At 32.7% G+C, this 19,952-nt stretch overlaps 1 protein-coding gene across 5 annotated transcripts in view; it reads right to left on the bottom strand.

Annotated features, from left to right (window-relative positions):
- LOC130898317 (histone-lysine N-methyltransferase ash1) overlaps positions 1-19,952 on the bottom strand; it is a 131,196-nt gene that overhangs the window by 16,238 nt on the left and 95,006 nt on the right. For all 5 annotated transcript variants that reach the window (XM_057807530.1, XM_057807531.1, XM_057807533.1 and 2 more), the window contains 2 exons: positions 1,376-3,674; positions 1,036-1,321 (listed from right to left, as the gene is read on the bottom strand). In XM_057807530.1, coding sequence (XP_057663513.1) covers positions 1,036-1,321; positions 1,376-3,674 — 2,585 coding nt within the window. The remainder of the gene's footprint in view (positions 1-1,035; positions 1,322-1,375; positions 3,675-19,952) is intronic.

Below are 19,952 nucleotides of genomic sequence, written 5' to 3'. Positions count from 1 at the left end.
TAATCCCGCCAAACTGACAGCATGAGCTTTTCTTGTTGTTTTTCAGCATGGTGAGAGCTTTAAATCCAGATGATATAGTGGAAACCTTAGTTCATATTGACAATTTTCTTTTATTAACCAATCAATATTGTATCTAATAAAACTAGGTTTTTGCATATAACTAAGATATATAAATCAGATCAAAAGTAAAATATTCCTTTTTGACCACTAATATTGCATTAAGCACTTTCTCGAACCACTTGTAGGACCTTTCTAAATGTAAAAAATTACATTGTCCCTTACAATCACACTATTTCGTTAGGTTGACAATGTAATGTACCCTCTGAATGACAACTCTGACTGTAAGCTTGAGAACTTTGCCTTTGAGCTTGTCAAGACTGCCTGTAAGCTTGACAACTCTGACTGTGAGCTTAATAACTCTGACTGTAAGTTTGACAACTATGACTGTAAGCTGGGTAACTCTGACTGCAAGCTTGACAACGCTGTACTATTTTTGTCCTCATCAATTACAAACTACAAAGATATGTAATGTACCCTCTGACTGTAAGCTTGACAATTTTGCCTTTGAGCTTGTCAACTGTGATTATAAGTTTGACAATTCTGACTGAGGGCTTGATAACTATGACTGTAAGCTTGATAATTTTGACTGTGCACTTGTCCTCATCATTTACAAACTAAAATGATATGTAATTGTACCCTCTAAAAAAGATCAACAGATTGAGTTCCATCTCCACTATTCACTCAGTGGTCTATCTAGTGCATGTTCCTCTCAAGAGGCTTGTGATAATCACGGAGGGTCTAGGTAGGAGGACAAATATATTTTGATATAATATGATGATAAATCATGGAATCACCAAGAGATTTCCGATAAAACTATAGAGGGACAAGGACCTATTATAATATGACATTTGTTAAAAATACACAATGAAAAAGGAATTGAATGAAAATTTAAAAGTTGTAGTAAAAGTTGTTGTCCAATACTGTATAGACAGTTTTTGCTGCTGGAAGAAAATCATTTTGTTAATGAAAACTCACCTTTCGGATTTAACATCATCTTCGAATTCGGTCCTTTCATCCTGGGGTAAACTTTCGCATTCGCTCATCAATTCCCAACGGGAAGAATCGTCTATTTTATCTTGTTCCGGTGTGACTGGCGTGGATACTGAAATTTCGGATTTTTCCGTTCTCTGAACAAATTTTATGTATTCTTCACCTTCCTTGGGTACTCGATCGCAAGCGTTGGAAGGTAAAGATTGTATTGGTAATGGTATTGAGCATTCAACGATCGTTTTCTTTTTTTTCTTTTTTACAGTCGGAAATCCTGCGAATCGAATTGAATAAATAAAAATAATAATACGATGAAAAATAATCTTACCGGTTCTATTGATGGCTCTTCTTTTTCTTACTTTCTTCTTAGCAGATTCAGGAGATAATTTGGTACTTTGATCGTTGACTGGTTGTTCTTTTTTAACTTCTTCTATTTTTTCTATTAGTTTTTTGTTGTCAACGGTTGTCGAGGTTTTAGCGATGAGATTCCTTTTGGCTTTCAATTCGGTTATAAACGATTCGATATTTATTTTCGGTTTATCTTCTTCTTCTTCTTCGGTTGTTGAAACAGGCTCTACTTTTATTACGGCGTCTAATTGTTCTATAGAATTTACCATTTCTAATCTATGTCGTTTTTTAGGAGTTGTGGTAATTGAATTTGTTTTCTTTTCAATAGAATTAGGAGATGTTGGTAATTCATCGGAAAAACGATTTATGCAAGCTTCGATTGCTTCTTTAATATGGCTATCGCGTTTTGTTCCTGTATCTTTTTTAATTTCTTTACTTGTAGTTTTTGTTACATCTTTTCCTGCTGGTTTTGTTTCTTTTACGATTGGTTTTACTTGTTCTTTAGCAGACTGTTTTACTGTTTCTTTGACCGTTATTTTTGCAGATTCTTTATGAGATGATTTGGCGTTTTCTTTAATTACTTCTTTTGTTATAGTTTTCGCTTCTTTTATAATAGTTTTTGTATTTTCTTTCACTTCGTATTCGTTGTTATTATTATTTTGTACTTTAGGTGAAGAAGTAGCGTTTGTTTTAATAACTGGAACGTGCTTAGGAGAAACTGGTGCTCTCTGACTTTCACTTTTAGGAGTTGTATTACCTAATTTCGGTTTATCAATTTTGGACGACTGTATTGGTTGTTTTAATTTATTTTTTTCGGTTTTAATGTCTTCGGGTTCTATTTTAATTTCTTCCGCATCCGTTTTGTTATCGTTACTGTTTAATAGATGGTAATGCCTCTTTTTGAGAGGTAAACGTTGTTCGTTTGAATTATTTACTTTGTTATCTGCAGTACTGACGTTTTGTTTCTTTTTCTTCTTTTCTGAATGTTCGGTTGTTTTTCTTTTTTTAGTAACTTTCTTTAACGTTTTCATTATTTGTTCTGGTACATTTTCTTTAGGTTGTTTGGTTGCTATAGCACAGTACTTAATAAAATCTGCAATCAGTTTGTCGATATCTATATTTATCTTGGGATCTGATGTCGTAAGTGGTTTTAATACTTTGAATTTGTACTTTTTATGCTTTTTATGTTTATGTTTACTGTGCATCAATTTGGGAACTTTAAGGGTTTGGTAGCGATTTCTTTTATCTATTTTATTTTTCGTACTGAGTACCGGCCTATTGAGTACTCTTCCTTTCTTTACTTTTTGTTGATTTTCTTTAGATTTGTCTAAGGTTTTATTGTTTGCATCGGTATTGGAAGTTATTCTATGCTTCGGTGGTCTACCGGGTCCTTTTTTAACTGTAGGCGGTCTACCCGCTTTTCTCCTCGGTGGGTATAATACTCTATCGGCATTACCGTACATTACTCTATCAAATCTATTGGAAGTTACTGGAATTTTACTCATTTCTTTCGAATTAACAACACCGGGTACTTGTTTAAGATTATTATTAGTTCTAGTCACAGTTTTATCGTTTTTTAACATTTTCGGTGGGGATTTTTCCACCTTTTTAGGTTCCTCTTTTGGAATTGTTGGTTTCTGTTTTATACTAGGGGATAAACTTGGTTCTGGACTTGAAACGTGATCCGGGCTATTTTGTATACCGGAATCGGGGGAAACGTTAGGGTTGGTGCAATATTCTTGAGTTTTTTCCGTTTGATTAGTATCTTTTTCAGCTTTTTTCGGTCTACCTCGCCTTTTCTTAGCAATTTCCGCATCCGGTTTGCCATTTTGAGCATCCAAATTAGTTGTCGAAATAGTTGAAGGTTTAACTGCCTCACTTACAGTCGGTATTGGAGGACAAGGGGTATTTAACATCTGCGTCTGCGCCACGAACTGTTGTAATAAGCTATTTGCGTATAAACTGCCCGGATTTGGTGGCGCATGCGTTTCGCCTTCGCTGGAACTCTCAGTTGTCCTCTGTATTAGCGCGTTAACCGCTTGTTGAGGTAGTTCCATGTCCGAACCAGACATGTCTCCTGTAGCCGGCGAATTTTTATCGCTTCGATTACATTCGAAATCGAAAGCATCGATTTCTTGTTGATCGGGTAAAATAGCAGCTAGATCTTCTTGGCGGATTTCTTGGAGGCTACAGGAAGCCAACATCGCGCTATCTGCATCTGAATCATCCGAGTCTGAACTTGAATACGTGGAGCCTCGGGAAAGCGGAAGCGACGCCATCTGAAAAGAAATGAATAATGAGAGCGGTATTCATTTTGTATCTACTAATCTCATCCATAAGATGAATGCAAAATATAAATTTTATCTATTTCAGGTATAAGTAAATCTCGGGTTAAAAATCAATGTTTGTATTTTTTAATACTATATGAGAACAATTAAATCATAAGTAATATACTATAGGATTTTTGAGGTTAGAATAGGCAAGATAATGTGAGATTTCAAAGTTACAGTGTTGCCTATGTCCCAATAAGTCACATATTATAGGATGTTTGAGGTTAGAATAGGCAAGATAGTGTGAGATTTCAAAGTTACAATGTTGCCTATGTCCCAATAAGTCACATACTATAGGATGTTTGAGGTTAGAATAGGCAAGATAGTGTGAGATTTCAAAGTTACAATGTTGCCTATGTCCCAATAAGTCACATACTATAGGATGTTTGAGGTTAGAATAGGTAAGATAATGTGAGATTTCAAAGTTACAGTGTTGCCTATGTCCCAATAAGTCACATACTATAGGATGTTTGAGGTTAGAATAGGCAAGATAGTGTGAGATTTCAAAGTTACAATGTTGCCTATGTCCCAATAAGTCACATACTATAGAATGTTTGAGGTTAGAATAGGCAAGATAGTGTGAGATTTCAAAGTTACAATGTTGCCTATGTCCCAATAAGTCACATACTATAGGATGTTTGAGGTTAGAATAGGCAAGATAGTGTGAGATTTCAAAGTTACAATGTTGCCTATGTCCCAATAAGTCACATACTATAGGATGTTTGAGGTTAGAATAGGCAAGATAGTGTGAGATTTCAAAGTTACAATGTTGCCTATGTCCCAATAAGTCACATACTATAGGATGTTTGAGTTTAGAATAGGCAAGATAATGTGAGATTTCAAAGTTACAGTGTTGCCTATGTCCCAATAAGTCACATACTATAGGATGTTTGAGGTTAGAATAGGTAAGATAATGTGAGATTTCAAAGTTACAGTGTTGCCTATGTTCTATCATTGTAATTCAAACCCAATATTCTATAATCCACATCTTTCCAAGAAGAGAAAAAAAATTTCTTGAAATGCTTGTTTTTTTTGAAGTGGAAGGAGCCTGAAAATGTTGTCACTTTCAGGGTTTGTATGTCGTAGGTCAAAAATTCAAAAATTAAGCAAAAAAGTATGAGACAAATTGAATAAAGTGAAATTAAAGTACAAGAATATCAATAAAATTTTATTAACCGAATGTTTTTCTATACAAATTTGGACTTGTTACTATAATAGATTTTTTTAACACGTTGGCGGCCAACTACAAAATAATTAATACCCCTACCACCACCCGCCGTGGGGTGATGCTTACATTTTCTGTACCTTTCAGTGAAAACTTTGTATATAAATGTATTTTTAATGATTTAATACGATTAAATAAAATTGTGAAAATTGCCTTGACAGTCAGCGTTTTAATGACCATTATTGTATATTGTAAACGATATCTATTTTCCATAACATAGCAATAAAATGTTCAACACATTCAAAGTTGTAGTTTTTTTCTCTCCAATTGAATTGATGCTTATAACGAATTTGTTATGATGAAAAAGTTAGGTTAGAACAAGAGAAAATTGAATGAAATTAGTTTATTAACGAATACTTTATTCATTATTTATATGAATAACAAAATTTCCAAGACAAAATTTGAAATTAAATTTCAAATTTTGATATTGTAGTAGTGAAATAAGTTTTGACAGCTGACATACGTTGTGGGAAATATTTTAAAAACTGTACATATTTCTTAAGCTTTAAATCAAAAAATGAGCACCTTATGAATCATAATTTTCAAAATCCTCGAATCCATAATTTCCATAACAACAATTCCATTCAAAAATTATAAAAGCGTCATAAATTCACTTGTATTTATCATGAAACCGCACAGTCGCATATTTCAACACAGAAAGCTGTCTTTATAAACAACTCACCACTACCGGTACTTTATTTGAAGTTTTATTTATACACGAAATTTTACTAATAAAATTATATTAAAACAATCCAAAGCGTACGCGTCATGAACGTCGTGTTTGTTGCATCTAGTGCCCCATGGTTAAAATGTACCTAGTAATGCGAAGGGTTCGAAATTTGGTTACAAAACCGTCCCGCCAACGGTCGCGATTAATCGATGGTATACAGGACCGGATTCACGAATAAGTTCCGCGTTTTGAAAACCTAGCAGCAAATTGCTATTTGGGAATTTAATTTTGTTTCTAGATATAAATTTGTAGCTGACCGATTCTGTCCGGATAGTATATTTTTTGTTATTAAGGTATTAAGAAAATAATTGTTGAATAAATATATAATAAAAATAATATTGGAATATTTCAAATTAATAACTTTTTATCTAATTGCTGCTATTACTTGCTTACTTATGACTGAATGTAGGAAATATTTTATTTAAATATGTCATACGGTTTTGTGAGTTTATATTTATAATAAAAACACTTTTCTGAATATAATTATTCATAACTTTTTTGAAAAGAATCACACTAAGTTTATATATTAGTTTTTTCTGCACTAAAAACGAACATTTTTAAAATAAAACACCAAAATTATTGTTGATAAATTTTTTTATAAATGAAATGTTATTATTACTTCTTAGAATCAACTTTTTCTTTGATGATCGTACATAACACTTATATACGTAGTTATATGTAAGATTGGGTTAGGTTTGAAATACGACGATCGTCTTATAAATTAGACTTTGACAATAATAACAAAAAAAAAACCGGCAGTAGAATTGGTATTTGTCCGATGGAAGGTGAAATCTAATCTATAATTTATAACAGACCACATTAATAAAACGCCACGAGAGGAGTTTTAAGAAACCAGTCAAGAACGTTAAAAAACTGGAAGAGAGAAAAAAATATGTAAAATATTTTTTGTTCATTAATAATAAATTATATCTACATGTTTAAATAAAGCATTTTTTTCAGTGTATCGTTAATAATTAAAACGTAAATAATGTTACGATTCATTGCTCGGAATCATTTAAAATTCATTGAAACCGGATCTGAAACAGCGATTGTTGGGTATTGTGTGTCATACCCTGGGGTCAAAGTTATGCAACCGGCAAAACAGGTGGACGTCGTGGCGTGCACATGGTAAATTCGGGAAGTTGTTTGGTAGAAAAACGATGCTCTCACATTATTAACTCCAATCTACATGTTTTATTTATTACAAATCTAAAGATCATCTTGAAATAGTTTTAATCCCAAAAAATAATATACAGTAAATTAATTACTTTCTAATTAGTACATCGATTTAATTACTATTTTGATAGTAATTTTATTCAAATATATATATAATAGGCAAGGTATTAGATAACTGGTCTGGTAATTCACCATAGCCGTAGGTCGAACAGGGAGAATTAGTGAGATTGGATAATTATCAATTTAGTAATTTAACGCTTATTTTGATAAAATTTCAAGCAATAACTGAAAAAGGGATTGGAGTTAATCAAATAAGGGTAGAAAAATTTATTATATATTAGTGTCATTTTCCCAACCGTACACTTTTTCGAGTCTAATTTTTCACAAAATAAAATAAAAGAGAAAATAAAAAATCACGTGGATATTAATCATAAGATATGGGTGGTTACTAGTTAATACAACGTATCGAAGAAGTAAATATGTGATATTTTTGAAAAAACATTCTCCTTCGTTTTGATTTCAATAATAATGTCGAAAACTTTGATACACATGTGATAACCATTTCGTTTGAAAATAAGTCTTGATTCTTAATGTTTTTGTTTTGATACTGCTCGATTTCTATTCTAAAAAATTAATGATTTTTTATTGCTGTCTTAAAACTAAAGAGTCTCTGCTATTCTATTGATACTGATTGTTTTCGATTGTATTAAGGCATTAATTATTTATTGCTCTATTTTAAAGAGGTTTTCTCCCGTCTTGATAATAAATTTCGAATATAAAATTCACTGAATTTAGTTTGGTTCTTTTAAACAAAGAAGGTCCTGTCTCGTTTTGTTACTGATAGCGATTCTAAAAAGGCACTGATTTTCTATTAATGTATTAGCCTTTTCTCTTGATTTGATATTAACAGATTTCGATTCTAAAAAGACATTTAATTTCTATTTCTTTGTTTGAAGGAAGAAGTATCTTCTCTTGTTTTTAAACTGCTCGATTTAGATTCTAAAAGGGCATTGATTTTCTATCGCTTTTTTAAACGACAGAAGTTTCTGGTATTATTACATGATAGATTTTGATTTTAATAAGAAGCTGATTTTTTATAGCTTTCTTTAAAAGAGATTTTTTTGTTTTGATACTGATCAATTTACATTCTAGAAAAGCATTGAATTTCTATTGTTTTTTTTTTCAAAACAAAGAAGTCCCTCTCTCGTTTTGATACTGATAGATTTCCATTCTAAAAGGGCACTAAATTTCTATTGCTGTTTTTCAAACAAAGATGTCCCTCTCTCGTTTTGATACTGATAGATTTCGATTCTAAAAAGGCACTGAATTTCTATTGCTGTTTTTCAAACAAAGAAGTCCCTCTCTCGTTTTGATACTGATAGATTTCCATTCTAAAAAGGCACTGAATTTCTATTGCTGTTTTTCGAACAAAGAAGTCCCTCTCTCGTTTTGATACTGATAGATTTCGATTCTAAAAAGGCACTGAATTTCTATTGCTGTTTTTCGAACAAAGAAGTCCCTCTCTCGTTTTGATACTGATAGATTTCGATTCTAAAAAGGCACTGAATTTCTATTGCTGTTTTTCGAACAAAGAAGTCCCTCTCTCGTTTTGATACTGATAGATTTCGATTCTAAAAAGGCACTGAATTTCTATTGCTGTTTTTCGAACAAAGAAGTCCCTCTCTCGTTTTGATACTGATAGATTTCGATTCTAAAAAGGCACTGAATTTCTATTGCTGTTTTTCGAACAAAGAAGTCCCTCTCTCGTTTTGATACTGATAGATTTCGATTCTAAAAAGGCACTGAATTTCTATTGCTGTGGTTCAAACAAAGAAGTCCCTCTCTCGTTTTGATACTGATAGATTTCCATTCTAAAAAGGCACTGAATTTCTATTGCTGTTTTTCGAACAAAGAAGTCCCTCTCTCGTTTTGATACTGATAGATTTCGATTCTAAAAAGGCACTGAATTTCTATTGCTGTTTTTCGAACAAAGAAGTCCCTCTCTCGTTTTGATACTGATAGATTTCGATTCTAAAAAGGCACTGAATTTCTATTGCTGTTTTTCGAACAAAGAAGTCCCTCTCTCGTTTTGATACTGATAGATTTCGATTCTAAAAAGGCACTGAATTTCTATTGCTGTTTTTCGAACAAAGAAGTCCCTCTCTCGTTTTGATACTGATAGATTTCGATTCTAAAAAGGCACTGAATTTCTATTGCTGTTTTTCAAACAAAGAAGTCCCTCGCTCGTTTTGATACTGATAGATTTCCATTCTAAAAAGGCACTGAATTTCTACTGCTGTTTTTCAAACAAAGATGTCCCTCTCTCGTTTTGATACTGATAGATTTCCATTCTAAAAGGGCACTAAATTTCTATTGCTGTTTTTCAAACAAAGATGTCCCTCTCTCGTTTTGATACTGATAGATTTCGATTCTAAAAAGGCACTGAATTTCTATTGCTGTTTTTCAAACAAAGAAGTCCCTCTCTCGTTTTGATACTGATAGATTTCCATTCTAAAAAGGCACTGAATTTCTATTGCTGTTTTTCAAACAAAGAAGTCCCTCGCTCGTTTTGATACTGATAGATTTCCATTCTAAAAAGGCACTGAATTTCTATTGCTGTGGTTCAAACAAAGAAGTCCCTCTCTCGTTTTGATACTGATAGATTTCCATTCTAAAAAGGCACTGAATTTCTATTGCTGTTTTTCGAACAAAGAAGTCCCTCTCTCGTTTTGATACTGATAGATTTCGATTCTAAAAAGGCACTGAATTTCTATTGCTGTTTTTCGAACAAAGAAGTCCCTCTCTCGTTTTGATACTGATAGATTTCGATTCTAAAAAGGCACTGAATTTCTATTGCTGTTTTTCGAACAAAGAAGTCCCTCTCTCGTTTTGATACTGATAGATTTCGATTCTAAAAAGGCACTGAATTTCTATTGCTGTTTTTCGAACAAAGAAGTCCCTCTCTCGTTTTGATACTGATAGATTTCGATTCTAAAAAGGCACTGAATTTCTATTGCTGTTTTTCGAACAAAGAAGTCCCTCTCTCGTTTTGATACTGATAGATTTCGATTCTAAAAAGGCACTGAATTTCTATTGCTGTTTTTCGAACAAAGAAGTCCCTCTCTCGTTTTGATACTGATAGATTTCGATTCTAAAAAGGCACTGAATTTCTATTGCTGTTTTTCGAACAAAGAAGTCCCTCTCTCGTTTTGATACTGATAGATTTCGATTCTAAAAAGGCACTGAATTTCTATTGCTGTTTTTCGAACAAAGAAGTCCCTCTCTCGTTTTGATACTGATAGATTTCGATTCTAAAAAGGCACTGAATTTCTATTGCTGTGGTTCAAACAAAGAAGTCCCTCTCTCGTTTTGATACTGATAGATTTCCATTCTAAAAAGGCACTGAATTTCTATTGCTGTTTTTCGAACAAAGAAGTCCCTCTCTCGTTTTGATACTGATAGATTTCGATTCTAAAAAGGCACTGAATTTCTATTGCTGTTTTTCGAACAAAGAAGTCCCTCTCTCGTTTTGATACTGATAGATTTCGATTCTAAAAAGGCACTGAATTTCTATTGCTGTTTTTCGAACAAAGAAGTCCCTCTCTCGTTTTGATACTGATAGATTTCGATTCTAAAAAGGCACTGAATTTCTATTGCTGTTTTTCGAACAAAGAAGTCCCTCTCTCGTTTTGATACTGATAGATTTCGATTCTAAAAAGGCACTGAATTTCTATTGCTGTTTTTCAAACAAAGAAGTCCCTCGCTCGTTTTGATACTGATAGATTTCCATTCTAAAAAGGCACTGAATTTCTACTGCTGTTTTTCAAACAAAGATGTCCCTCTCTCGTTTTGATACTGATAGATTTCCATTCTAAAAGGGCACTAAATTTCTATTGCTGTTTTTCAAACAAAGATGTCCCTCTCTCGTTTTGATACTGATAGATTTCGATTCTAAAAAGGCACTGAATTTCTATTGCTGTTTTTCAAACAAAGAAGTCCCTCTCTCGTTTTGATACTGATAGATTTCCATTCTAAAAAGGCACTGAATTTCTATTGCTGTTTTTCAAACAAAGAAGTCCCTCGCTCGTTTTGATACTGATAGATTTCCATTCTAAAAAGGCACTGAATTTCTATTGCTGTGGTTCAAACAAAGAAGTCCCTCTCTCGTTTTGATACTGATAGATTTCCATTCTAAAAAGGCACTGAATTTCTATTGCTGTTTTTCGAACAAAGAAGTCCCTCTCTCGTTTTGATACTGATAGATTTCGATTCTAAAAAGGCACTGAATTTCTATTGCTGTTTTTCGAACAAAGAAGTCCCTCTCTCGTTTTGATACTGATAGATTTCGATTCTAAAAAGGCACTGAATTTCTATTGCTGTTTTTCGAACAAAGAAGTCCCTCTCTCGTTTTGATACTGATAGATTTCGATTCTAAAAAGGCACTGAATTTCTATTGCTGTTTTTCGAACAAAGAAGTCCCTCTCTCGTTTTGATACTGATAGATTTCGATTCTAAAAAGGCACTGAATTTCTATTGCTGTTTTTCAAACAAAGAAGTCCCTCGCTCGTTTTGATACTGATAGATTTCCATTCTAAAAAGGCACTGAATTTCTACTGCTGTTTTTCAAACAAAGATGTCCCTCTCTCGTTTTGATACTGATAGATTTCGATTCTAAAAAGGCACTGAATTTCTATTGCTGTGTTTCAAACAAAGAAGTCCCTCTCTCGTTTTGATACTGATAGATTTCGATTCTAAAAAGGCACTGAATTTCTATTGCTGTGGTTCAAACAAAGATGTCCCTCTCTCGTTTTGATACTGATAGATTTCGATTCTAAAAAGGCACTGAATTTCTATTGCTGTGTTTCAAACAAAGAAGTCCCTCTCTCGTTTTGATACTGATAGATTTCGATTCTAAATGGCACTGAATTTCTATTGCTGTGTTTCAAACAAAGAAGTCCCTCGCTCGTTTTGATACTGATAGATTTCCATTCTAAAAAGGCACTGAATTTCTACTGCTGTTTTTCAAACAAAGATGTCCCTCTCTCGTTTTGATACTGATAGATTTCCATTCTAAAAGGGCACTAAATTTCTATTGCTGTTTTTCAAACAAAGATGTCCCTCTCTCGTTTTGATACTGATAGATTTCGATTCTAAAAAGGCACTGAATTTCTATTGCTGTTTTTCAAACAAAGAAGTCCCTCTCTCGTTTTGATACTGATAGATTTCCATTCTAAAAAGGCACTGAATTTCTATTGCTGTTTTTCAAACAAAGAAGTCCCTCGCTCGTTTTGATACTGATAGATTTCCATTCTAAAAAGGCACTGAATTTCTATTGCTGTGGTTCAAACAAAGAAGTCCCTCTCTCGTTTTGATACTGATAGATTTCCATTCTAAAAAGGCACTGAATTTCTATTGCTGTTTTTCGAACAAAGAAGTCCCTCTCTCGTTTTGATACTGATAGATTTCGATTCTAAAAAGGCACTGAATTTCTATTGCTGTTTTTCGAACAAAGAAGTCCCTCTCTCGTTTTGATACTGATAGATTTCGATTCTAAAAAGGCACTGAATTTCTATTGCTGTTTTTCGAACAAAGAAGTCCCTCTCTCGTTTTGATACTGATAGATTTCGATTCTAAAAAGGCACTGAATTTCTATTGCTGTTTTTCAAACAAAGAAGTCCCTCGCTCGTTTTGATACTGATAGATTTCCATTCTAAAAAGGCACTGAATTTCTACTGCTGTTTTTCAAACAAAGATGTCCCTCTCTCGTTTTGATACTGATAGATTTCGATTCTAAAAAGGCACTGAATTTCTATTGCTGTGTTTCAAACAAAGAAGTCCCTCTCTCGTTTTGATACTGATAGATTTCGATTCTAAAAAGGCACTGAATTTCTATTGCTGTGGTTCAAACAAAGATGTCCCTCTCTCGTTTTGATACTGATAGATTTCGATTCTAAAAAGGCACTGAATTTCTATTGCTGTGTTTCAAACAAAGAAGTCCCTCTCTCGTTTTGATACTGATAGATTTCGATTCTAAATGGCACTGAATTTCTATTGCTGTGTTTCAAACAAAGAAGTCCCTCTCTCGTTTTGATACTGATAGATTTCGATTCTAAAAAGGCACTGAATTTCTATTGCTGTGGTTCAAACAAAGAAGTCCCTCTCTCGTTTTGATACTGATAGATTTCCATTCTAAAAAGGCACTGAATTTCTATTGCTGTTTTTCAAACAAAGAAGTCCCTCTCTCGTTTTGATACTGATAGATTTCTATTCTAAAAACGCACTGAATTTCTATTGCTGTTTTTCGAACAAAGAAGTCCCTCTCTCGTTTTGATACTGATAGATTTCGATTCTAAATGGCACTGAATTTCTATTGCTGTGTTTCAAACAAAGAAGTCCCTCTCTCGTTTTGATACTGATAGATTTCGATTCTAAGAAGGCACTGAATTTCTATTGCTGTGGTTCAAACAAAGAAGTCCCTCTCTCGTTTTGATACTGATAGATTTCCATTCTAAAAAGGCACTAAATTTCTATTGCTGTTTTTCAAACAAAGAAGTCCCTCTCTCGTTTTGATACTGATAGATTTCTATTCTAAAAACGCACTGAATTTCTATTGCTGTTTTTCGAACAAAGAAGTCCCTCTCTCGTTTTGATACTGATAGATTTCGATTCTAAATGGCACTGAATTTCTATTGCTGTGTTTCAAACAAAGAAGTCCCTCTCTCGTTTTGATACTGATAGATTTCGATTCTAAGAAGGCACTGAATTTCTATTGCTGTGTTTCAAACAAAGAAGTCCCTCTCTCGTTTTGATACTGATAGATTTCGATTCTAAATGGCACTGAATTTCTATTGCTGTGTTTCAAACAAAGAAGTCCCTCTCTCGTTTTGATACTGATAGATTTCGATTCTAAAAAGGCACTGAATTTCTATTGCTGTGGTTCAAACAAAGAAGTCCCTCTCTCGTTTTGATACTGATAGATTTCCATTCTAAAAAGGCACTGAATTTCTATTGCTGTTTTTCAAACAAAGAAGTCCCTCTCTCGTTTTGATACTGATAGATTTCGATTCTAAAAAGGCTCTGATTTCCTATTAATGTATTAAAAGCAGAAGTATTTTCTCTTGTTTTGATACTGCTCAATTTATATTTTTAAAAACTGATTTTCTACTGCTGTCTTTAAATGAAGGAGTCTCTGCTATATTGATACTAATCTTAGCATGATAATGGAGTTGAAGCCTTTCTGTTTTTTGGACCAAATTATAAATGTAGCAGAGGCGGAAACTAATAATGTTTGAACGGAGAAAAAGTTAATTTTCATCAATATGAAATACTGAAACGTTTGATCTAAAAAACATGGTAGCAATTTAGTATTAAAAGTAGGTCGCAGCATATCAAAATAATAAAATTACTTTTGTTTGTGTGGGAGATGAGAGGCGCCAGAATTAAAAATATTGGTAGTACGTTTGACGTTAATATCGTATTTTCCTCTGTATTAATTTTTGTAACAATAATTTAATTTTTATGATTTCTGTACGTCGTTTTTCACACATCATCATATTCGTAAATGGCAATTACAAATCGTATAATAAAATTTCAAGGTACCATTATCAATAAAGGTTTCTATTTATTATTTCGATATCACACCCATATTCTTTATTTACATCACAAAATATTTAAACTGTAAAGTAAACTGTATGCAACCACGCCATTTTATTATCAGTATTGAATATAAAAAAAAAACATATTCGAAAACATTTTACACCTTGCTCGGTAGGGTTGCACCTGGTGTCAACAGACATTCACTATTCCCGCCTTTTAAACGCGCAGTTGCCAATTGTAAAATTTTTCTTTCTAATTGAAGAATTTTTAGATTACCGATTGAAATGTGTAGAGTATGACACATGATTAGATTTTGACCAAGAAGTTTTTTTAATTTGTAGACTAATGAATTTGATTTACCAAAATTATGTAAAAAGTATTTATCATCATCAAGCCTTTCAATCCTTTGGTTTATGGCTATCGCTTTTAGAGCTTTAAAATACTTTTTTTTGAGGTGGATTACTCCTCGTTTTCTAATTTTTATTTTCTTTACAGTTTATCGTTTATCTTGGCTGCTTTTGTTATTATTTTCCATTCTTTTCGGTTCCCGCATTTTGCTCTCCAGGTTTCTATATCGAGTGCTCTTATGTCCTCCTCTATTTTGTTTCTCCAAGTTTTTCTCGGCCTGCTTCTTCTCCTTGGTCACAATGGGATCAATTGCGTTATTCTTTTGATCATTTCAGTTGATTTTCCTCTCATTATATAACCAGCTCAGTTGAGTGTTTGTACTTTTATATATCTCACTACATTTTCCTTCTTTAACTCTATTTCTACGTTTTTCTTTGCTCTCTTTTCTCCCTCCTTTATTATGTTTGGACCTGTTATAGTTCTCATCATATTTCTCTCTCTTCTTCTTCATTTTTGTTGATTACTATTGCTTCCATCGCATATGTGATTACTGGTCTCATTAGGGTTTTGTACATTTTTATTTTGTTTTGTTTGGTTATTTTTTTGCTAATAGGTTTTGTGTAAAAAAATTAATTTCACGAGTGAATTATAATAAGTTACAGTGAAAACTGAATATTTCTATTCAATTCAAGGAAAATTTAAATACATGTGTGGATTAAATGTTACAAAGAAAATTGAATATTTTGGAAAACCAATAGAAAATTAAGATGACGAAATCACATTTTTCGAATTACTTGAGCTACACAAAAAAACTGAAATAAATAATATACATAAAAAAGACGTGTTTTTATATTGGGAATTTTCATTATTAAAATATGATTGATTCAACGGCGACTGTTTGTATAACAATATTATTAATGTTTGAATTATTTAAAAACTTTAAAATTTTAATATAGCATCTTAAAATATTAAATCTGGCAACCACGTTTCCTTTTAAATTCCGAATTACTAATTCAAGATCTACACTCTCGACATTTCTCCCCTTCGTATGTAGCGTGATACATAATACGGGACGTCTCGTTTTTCTTATTAGTGAATGGAAGCGAGATATTCCGCCAGCGGTATGTCGACATGTTTGATATTGAAATATACAGGGTGTACTAATCGTGCGACAAACTTCGTTATATGGGTTATTTGTAGGGGTATCAAAAAATATTATCGATTGAAATAATGGATATAAAATAAGTATTTGGTGTGACTGTTCTAATAAACAGACGTTATTTTTGCTAAATATTCTGGTATTTTGGTACGAGTCCACTATTGACATGTTTCATCCAAAATATCGATTCATAAGACATTGAAGGCTTCTTATATCCAATAAATGACAATTTCTTCTAATTTTGTTGATGTTATTGTCGTTAACAGCGTTGGATGAGCGACTCTCACGAAGTAATATTTAGACGACTATAAAACCTTCACTAAATGCTTTGAGCCGTTCAAATACCGGCGTTCTCGATAAAGTGGACCCCTCAAAATACTTCTGCAACGTTTCGTATCCGTAATTCCATCGGAATAATGACAAAAAACTTATCGTAAACAAGCAGTTGACAAAAACACACTAATTGTGTTATGGAGTTCAAACTTCGTACGAACATAAAAAAGTATTTATCAATTTATATTCCAAGCTAAACAAACTCATTATAAATAATATAATTATTAAAAATTATGTGTGTTTCTCAAACGTCAATTAAAAAAACATGTAGTAGAAGATAAACGCTTTAACGTTTAAGAACAACTTGCTAATAAACGAAGCTCTTGATCAGATATATCTGGCGAAAAAAAGGAGAGAGAGAGAGAGAGAGACAAAATTTGTGGACAACAGCTTGTAAAAACTAAAAAACAAACATAAAAATAACTAAATAAAGATACGAAGACAATAAAATTTCAATATACAGAAGGAAAGAAAATTATAGGTAATAGTAATAGGTAATAATTAGTATATAAGTTCATAGCAAAATTAAACCAGTATGCGGCATGTCTAAAATAAATATTATTATGATAGAAATCGTTTACAGAGTAAAAGGCAGTTTCCAGTAAATTTGCCCTCAAATTATTGCTTAATGCGGGAAAAGATGATATCGATTTGATTTCAATTGGCAAGTGATTGTGCATTTTTTTGAATTGTAAAATATTGAGCCCTTAACTAATTCTGAACGTGGAGTAGGTAGATGAAGGTCGTACTCCGCATTCCTAAGGGGATAGCCGTGATGCGACCTCTCTGAAATTGGAGAATCGTGCTTACGAATTAGGCAAACGGATTCAAAATTGTATAAGGAAGGAAGAGTGAGAATTTTTAATGTTTCAAAGAAGTCCCTGCAGTTTAGTCCGAGTAAATATCTAACAGCTCGCTTTTGTAGTTTGAAGATTCGCTCCTATTGTAATAAATACTTTTGGCAGCTTTTATTCTCTTATGATGAATTTTTCGGTATAGTTTCACGTAATTTTTGAAGAAGACACTATCCCAGAATTTCCTTAGGTATACATAAACCTTTAGTGGACCAGGGTTTATTTTGTTTATTTTTAATACGCCTGAGGAGAAAAAATACTTGATCTTATAATAATTCAGTCGATTGTCAATTACATAATATATTTTATGTTGCTTCATGGGTTTTTTCTATGTCTAATTCTGCAATCTAGTGTGTCGTCCCCACAAGGGCACCGAGTAGATGCTCGATAGTATCTTCTTCTTCGTTACACTTTGCATTAGTTGTCTGTTGTCACTCTACATTTCTGGACTCTTGTATTAATAATACGATGTCCAGTGATCGTTTTAATGGTGTTCTGGATTGATTTCATCGTGAAACTCTTTTTCTTTTTTATTTTCTCGTCATTTATCCTTGCTCAAATTCCTCTGGATATCTGTTTGACCATATATCCTGATGTTGGACTCTGATTAGTGTGTTAACATTTTTTAACAATGACATCACTAGTAGTGTTGCTGTTTTTTCGGCATTTTCTTCTCTCGTTCCATCTATAGAAACTCCATCTGCATTGGAATTCCCTTCCACTTCATAATGTCCGGGTATCCAGCAGAGGTTAATGCAAAGTTACAGGAGAGGGCTTCGTTCCAGTGCTACTATTATCTGCACTTTCGTAAGATTCTTTTTGTTTGTTTCTTCGCTTATAGAGTACTCAGTACCAAACTACTGAGATATGGATTATTTTAGACCTTTAAGATCTACTACCTTTTTTGTAGTTCCTATTTTCTCCAAACATCTTCCACGAGATTATTCATTTTTCATCGTTTCCTCCACATCCTTTTCCCGTGAAAGTTTGGTTTATGTTGATGAAGTATCTAGCTTACTTTTACAAGCAAAGTTTTTGTACATTCATTGTTGGTATATTATATTTTCGTGTGAACAAAATTAGTTCGTTTTTAGGGTTAACTCCAATTCAGTTTTATATTCCACACAAGGTGATATCTTCTAATACCTTTTTCAGAATGTCGCTGATTGTTTGTGAACCTCTTCCGAAATGATTACATCGACAGTATACGCAATTTTTTGGTTGTTCTTTCTTCTAGACTTTCTAGAATCTTTTAAATCCCTATTATTATAATAATTGTGATATCAGTTCTCCTTGTAGCGTTCCTCTAATAGTTCTTTTCCTAGTATTGTGTGCTTTTATTATTATTTTGCTTTTTAGCATTGTTATAATCCAGTTTATTACTATACGGTTCACTTCTAGATCTTCATGTACATCCACTCTTAGTGAGAATTTTTGAGATGAATATTTTCGGTTCAGTTGAAACAAAACAGAAATAAATGAGAAAATTGCTGAACTATAAACTATTAAGAAAATATTAGAGAAGACACGCTTACTAAGATAGCATGAAGATCGTGGTTCTATTCAATTTACGAAAATAAAGGTTATAAACGACTTGAATAACTACAGTAAACCTTATCTGCGTGAGTTATTACCTACATTATCGTTCGTCTGATACAAACTCATGTATTGATATAAACCGTGAAGCCGGTCCTGTTCTAAAACGTTAATTGGAAGCGCCGAGTACTTTTAAACAAACTATCCTTCCTAACAAGATAACATTCTTTGAATATGAGGATATTATGTGTTGAAATATAAGGTTTGTTTTAATTTTTGAGAAAAAATTAAAATCTCCCCCCTTCTTATTTGAAGAGTTACTGATATTTGCTTTTGCTTGAGAGTAATAGACTTAAGTGGTGTTGACTCAAGTATTAATGCAAACGCCATCTATCGAAAATCTTTCAAATTTTCGTATACATAGAAAAATTATAAACTCTATGAATTAATAAGTATCTATGATCACATATTTAACAACGAGATAACATTCTTTGAATTTGTTTATTTATTTGTTGCCTACGTACATTTGTTTTAATAGAGAAAATTTTTAAGAAGACCTTTTTATTTGTTTACGGTAAAGTACAGATTTCCAGGAAATCGAAGATTCTGGAAAGTGAAGAAGTATATAAAGAGTCTCTAACAGTAGGAGTGAGTAAAGCAATTGTGAACATATTTCGATAGAGGAAAGTAAACGTACAGGTGTATTTAAATAAATTAGTGTTTAGTATAGTATAGTTTAGTAAAGAATAATTAAAAATTGTACAAATGAATAAGAAGAGCATTACATTCTTGTTCATGTTTTTCAATTAATAAAAGAGACGCCAATGCGAGATCGTTATAGTACTTTTCATTACTCGGTTAAATTCAATTACTGACGAGATCGTTATCAGTATGAGTTTAACATTATTTGCTGTACGTTTACATATACGAACACCTTCGAGCAGTAAACAAAAGTAGACAGTGGTTGACCTCTCAGGTGCAATTTATATTTCAATTAAATAATGGAATGCATTGTTTGGACGTGCGTCTCGCATTTCTGTATCACAAACAGGCGTTGTAAAAGTTGGCCATGACCTCGCGTTTCATAGATTACGTAGGGGGACAAGATTCAATTATTACATCAAGGGATGATTCCTCATATCCTGTATTTTTACTTTTAAATGCATCAGTATGGATATTAACTTAGGTTTAGAGGCTAATAGCACTGGTTAACGGAGTTTTGACTTTTTTATCACAAGAAAAAATTTATATCAGATTGTTAATATATTCA

Source organism: Diorhabda carinulata, chromosome 9 (assembly GCF_026250575.1).
Source record: "Diorhabda carinulata isolate Delta chromosome 9, icDioCari1.1, whole genome shotgun sequence".
NCBI classification, from domain to species: Eukaryota; Metazoa; Arthropoda; class Insecta; order Coleoptera; family Chrysomelidae; genus Diorhabda; species Diorhabda carinulata.
Note: the sequence above shows the minus strand (reverse complement) of the source record. Positions and strands in the feature narration are given on the sequence as shown.